This window comes from Arachis hypogaea, chromosome 11 (assembly GCF_003086295.3).
Source record: "Arachis hypogaea cultivar Tifrunner chromosome 11, arahy.Tifrunner.gnm2.J5K5, whole genome shotgun sequence".
NCBI lineage: Eukaryota > Viridiplantae > Streptophyta > Magnoliopsida > Fabales > Fabaceae > Arachis > Arachis hypogaea.
This window is the reverse complement of record NC_092046.1, coordinates 147,220,569-147,226,523: the sequence shown is the minus strand read 5'-3', so window position 1 is coordinate 147,226,523 and position 5,955 is coordinate 147,220,569. Positions and strand designations below refer to the sequence as shown.

At 34.8% G+C, this 5,955-nt stretch overlaps 1 protein-coding gene across 1 annotated transcript; it reads left to right on the top strand.

Annotated features, from left to right (window-relative positions):
* Positions 1-1,080: 1,080 nt before the first annotated feature.
* Positions 1,081-2,136, top strand: LOC112723485 (uncharacterized). The gene has a single exon (XM_025774874.3). It carries the CDS (start codon positions 1,180-1,182, stop codon positions 1,585-1,587), a length of 408 nt encoding a protein of 135 aa, XP_025630659.1. The 5' UTR covers positions 1,081-1,179; the 3' UTR covers positions 1,588-2,136.
* Positions 2,137-5,955: the final 3,819 nt, after the last annotated feature.

Here is a 5,955-nt window from a genome sequence, read left to right as displayed (position 1 = left end):
ATTCATATTTGGTATTGAGGAATTATTTACACATACCGCTCTTATCAAAATATGGATAGCTCTCTCTCCATTTTTTCAACATATAGAAAAATAAAAACGAAAAAACAATAATTATTAAAAAAAAACTATGTATATCTATTTTGTTTAATATACTAAATTATATATTTGTTTGTAATTATATAAAATATGAAATTGATATTATACATATTTTATAATTTATATGACTAAATTCCTAAAATAGTATCTTAAATTTATTATTTTTGCTATATTGGTCTCTAGTTAAAATTTAGCTTTAGGTATCATATTAGTTTTTGGAGCATCTTTTAGCATTGAATCAGCAAATAAAGTGTTGAACTAGTCTGACTTATTATTCTAGATAGAAGACTAAACGGCGTTGTTTTGTTTTGGCGCTTAAACAAAACAAAACGAAACGATAAAAAAGAGTTTATATGATATGCAAATAGCAAACTGTTTTTTTTTATTTATTCTCTAAAATGACATCACTTTTTACTTTGTTTAAACATCAAAACAAACAAACATCATTTAACCTTGTATCTAGTGTAATAAGTCAGAGATAACTCGTCATTTTGTTGGATGACTTAATGCAAAAAATGGTCCAAAAACCACTATGGGATTTAGTAGTCTGTTTTATACTAAGTTATACAATAATTGTATTTTCATAATAATAAAGAAACATTTATCTATATATAGAGTAAAATATGTATGTACAAATAATAATACAACTATTCTTTTAAAAAAATGTTATTTCTACACCAAAATCAGTCACCAATATATTTATATATAAATACATGTGTAGTTTAATTTAATTTTAATGTATATTTATATTTTAGCATGTATTTTATATTATGACTTAATTTGATGGTTAATTTTAGTATACACTTAGCATCACTCATTTTTTTCAACTTTGCAAGGCAGAAAGTAGCATGTGTCACAAGTCACACCCACCCCACTTCATATAATGTGTCACAATACGACGCATACGCCTCTTGCTTTCGGTCCTCACCAGCTACGCACATGTAACATTGTATGCCTATAATCTTCTATAAATAGCAACCATCTTAATATAACTCCACATTAAAACTTTTTAACCCATATAGTTATAACAAGTAATATAGCTTATTAGGCATAATAATTAAGTACCATAGAGTGTTGTATAACATGGCTAATACGAAGGCTTTAGGTCTTGTTGCTTTGCTTCTTGCCGTTAATATTATAGCCTCCGAAAGCCGAGTGGAAAGAAAGGACCTAGGGTTGGACCTTGGTGGCATAGGAGTTGGGATTGGTGCAGGCATAGGAATTGGCCTTGGTGGTGGAGGTGGTGCAGGTTCGGGTGCCGGTGCAGGATCTGGTTCTGGCTCGGGATCTAGCTCGAGCTCAGGTTCTGCTTCTTCTTCGGGATCGGGCTCGGGATCTGGCTCCGGAGCTGGCTCTGAAGCTGGCTCCTATGCAGGATCCCGAGCTGGATCTAGAGCCGGGTCAGGCTCCTCCGGAGCAGGTTCGGAAGCAGGTTCATATGCAGGGTCCCATGCTGGCTCAGGATCATATGGTGGTGGTAACGGAAAGTAAAATATAATTGGAAATATTTCAAGTGTACCGGGAGTATCGGTGCTCCAGTTATTTTAAGCGTTGATCTGAATTATAAAAAATATATATAATATATATTAATTAAAATCAACGGTTAAAATAACTGACTCCCCGGTGCACTTGAAATGTTTCCTTAACTATATACATGTTTTGATTTGCAAACAAATAATTAATAATTAGGTGGTTCATGTAATAAACTTATGCATGTGCCCAGCCATCATATCGTGTTTTTGCTTGTTTCGTTGTAATGTTTGCGTGTGTATCATCAAGTGTTGTGGGAGTCATGGATCTTCCTAACTCCTTAATTAAGTTTTTTCGTTATTAAATGTATGTAAGATCATTGAAATATCCGATAATGCATGCTAGGATGAGGCTTCTTGATTGCTTGGTTAGTTATACTAGTATTACCTTGTAAGCTTCGAGTTTATTATTTTCTACTATTTTTTATAAAAATACTATTTGTACACTCAAATCAGTTATTATGTATTTGTGTATAAATATATATGCAGTTGAACTCATTTTTAATACTTATTTCAATGTGTATTTTACTTGCTGGTTGATTTTGTGTACCCTAACATAATTGTATTTTTTATAACTACTACTTTCGCTTTCAGAAATATGCAGCTTTAGGTAACACTTAAAAGTTTGAGCTCACTTTTTAATATTGAATGAGTTCTAAAAATAAAATTTATTTGTTTTCAACTTGAATCTTGATCAATGAAATTTAGGCCCAGTTTGGGTAACCAACTTAATTAAGCTCCTTTTGATAAAATAACTTAAACAATAAATGACTCTATTAAAAGTAACTTATAAATAAGTTATTTTGTGTTTGGATTTTTAACTCTAAAAGTGCTTATTTTATAGAAATGTAATGAAAAGTAGAAGTATTATGAGAGAAATCATTTTTTTTAACTTCTCTATAAGCTCCAAAATAGCTTCTTAGAAAGTTGCAATTTGGTTTTGAAAATTGCACCAGACATTAATACTACTACTTTTCATAAGTCAAAAGTTAAAAAAAGCTACTTCTAGAGTTTCCAAACGGGCCCTTAATATCATAGAACCACAAAGTTCAAATTCAACTCAATTCACTCTCAATCCTAGCTTAAAACTGTAAAAGAGTTCTTACTACTTTCAAAGACCTGCCACTTACCGAAAATAATTATGAATTTAGTGCAGCCCCTACGATTTTATACACTAATTCGGCTAGGACTTTATGGCAATATGTACATAAAAGAATACCAACTTAGTAGGCTAGCTTCTTAGCAAAGAACTTCGTGAATTAAATATCAAAAAGTAAATATTTTTGGTTGCTTAGTGAAACATTCACAAATACTGCGTTTCAACTGGTATTTTTCATTATCTTCCTTTCTTGTATTATTTTATTTTAGAGAAAAGGACAAATAGCTTCTTGACCTTTTGTCCTGCGGACATTTTCGTCCCTGACCATTGAAAAATACTTTTAAGTCTCTGACCTTCACAAAACTTGGACGGATCAATCTATGACGGAGACATTTGGACGGATCAGTCCCTAACGGAGGCATTTGGACGGAGGGACTGATTCGTCTAAATTTTATGAAGGTCAGGGACTTAAAAATATTTTTCAATGGTCAGGAACGAAAATGTCCACCGAACAAAAGGCCAGGGACTTATTTGTCCTTTTCTTTTTATTTTATTTCACAAAGGTAGGAGTTTTTATAATGGGCCAAAAAAGCTTAACAATTGCAATAGTAACAGTACTGCATGCCGCTGGGACAATTCCCATTGAAACTCAATGTGGGCCGGCCCGCCACAGCCCAAGTCCCGTTTCTTTCAAAATCTTTTTACACTCCTTTTCTTTTCTTTTTATGAGAAAAAAAAAAACAGCAAAACTAATAATTTAATTTTAATGTAATGTGAATTGTATTCAAAAGAAGGTGGAAATTCAGGTGCAGTCGACTTCACGTGAAGTTGATATTTGAGAGCCGTTAAATGATTTGACTGATTTAGATGATTTGACTAATTTGACTAATTTTTTATCTAACAGCTTTCAGATATCAACTTCATATGAAATCGACTTCACCTGATTTTTCACCTCAAAATAATTACTTTTTGAATGATCATTTAAAATAACAAATATAATTGCACAACGACTATATACAATATTTTACACTTTTAATGTATCAAAATTAAACTCTAAAACTAATATGAATCGCTATTATTATAGCTAGTTTCTAATGATACATTTTCAGCAATCAGCACTTGTGTTTAAACTCAGAATCTTCTGGATTTGATTCGAAGCGAAATGTAATTAAATAAACGAGGGGAAAGAAAACATTATAAAGAAAAAACAGCTTATCATCCATCATATGCTGTCATCCATCATGAGGATAAAAATATAGTGATTTGCCGAATAATTAAGGAAGCTTGTCTAATTCACAAGCAACAATATAAATACTAGTCACTGCTAATAATGTATCCAAGGGAATAAACACAATTTGTTTTTGTCGAATATTATAATGTTACCCAACAAACGCTCCCATTGAATCGATCTTCTTATTATGAGTTTTAAGTTGCCCCATGGACATAATTAATTAGAGAAATCTTAATTTTTGTTTCAACTTGGATTTCATTTTTTGACTGTAAATTAAAGAGAGAGATAGAACATGTTCTCATGATCCGCCAGCTAACATAGAACCATCAACATCACCGCCTTTTTTGGCATATGGCGGATGGAGGAGATAGTCAATCATCAACTTAGTGTATGTAAATTAATTTTTAATTTTAGATATATGTATCCAATTATAGAGTAAACCAATTTTATTTGTGTAATTTGGAATTGATGCAAAACATTGTTTTGCTGATATGATATTAAATATTTGAGAGTATGTAAAGGATCATATATATATATATAACTCACCATTCTAAATTAAAGGAAGTTATGGCATAGCTCTTGCTTGTGAATGAGGTAAGCTCACAGAATGCTTGTTCCTAAATCTATAATCCTTATTCATCCTTTTTTGGTGACTATCCTTATTCATCCTTAATTACACAGTTCTAATTTGATCTTTAATTTTTCTTTTGGTTTGGCCCATCAAAGACCTTAATTGGGTCAGAAACTTGAATGAGAAGGTTTAGATAATTTTGATTTGACTTTCTAATAAGAAATTAAACAAAAAAAAATTTAAATTACCCAATATTGTTCACTGTTTATTAACTTTAGTTTTTGAAAACAAACGCTACTTAATATGAATTTTTTTATAGAACTGTTTATTAACCTTAGTGTTCATACCCTGACCCAACGCTAAGGCCCAGGATCCAAGTAAAAAGGTCCAACCCAAAAGAGTTGAGCCTCACACTACACAAACCAGATGTCACGAAGTCGGCTATCTTCACGACTTGCTCTAAAGAAGTCGGTACGAGGATCAGCTGGCAGATAAACCCTCCCTCAAGAGGATAACTGCCCCTAGAATCTCTCTAACCACTTTCAAGAGTCATATCTCAACCACCCTAAGATAAAGGGACGGTTATTCCCCTTAAAAGGTGGAACTACTCCAACGGTGGTTATTGGTCCATCCCTATAAATACACTGACACTTCTCAGGTATCTCAGAAGCTCCAATACTCTCTAGACCTGCTCACACCCTTGCTGACTTTGGCATCGGAGTGTCTTTGCAGGTACCACCCCCATTCGTTCATACTCACAAGTCGGACGGAGGCCCCGAAGGCGCAGACCCGCACGAAGGCTTCCTTCCTCGGACGATTGGGCCAACCCAGCGAGTCCAGCCCAACAATCTCCGGTTACCCATCGTAACATTGGCGCCGTTGCCGGGGACCCGAGAGATCAACCAGTGATGGCGAACATATCCCCTGAAGAGGGTCATGTGGAGACGGATTCCGAACAAGAGAATCTGGACACCGGAAATAATGACGTGGACCTAACCCTCCACCAGGGAACCAATGATCAACACAGAGAAGGTATCTCCGGAGTCAAAAATTCGAAGGTGAATTCCTCAGAAGGGCGCAAATCGGAGAAGGACGGACAGTCCCACGTAACTGAACTTATGAGATTAGTCCATGTCCACCAAAGCCGCCTGGAACAATTGGAACAGGAACGGGAGCGACAAAGGGAGACCGAAAAGAACCTAAAAGAGGAGATGGAACGACGAAAGGAGTTAGAAAGAAAACTCTTGAAGTTGGAATCCTCCCTCAAAGGTCGGAACTCCCGCGACGAGCGAGAAGAGTCGCCCCTAGGAGGGGAGGATCCCTTCAGCGAGGATATAATGAGGGCAAAGGTTTCGAGGAACTTCAAAAGCCCCGATATGGACCTCTATGACGGAACCACAGATCCGAAGCATCACCTAAGCAATTTCAA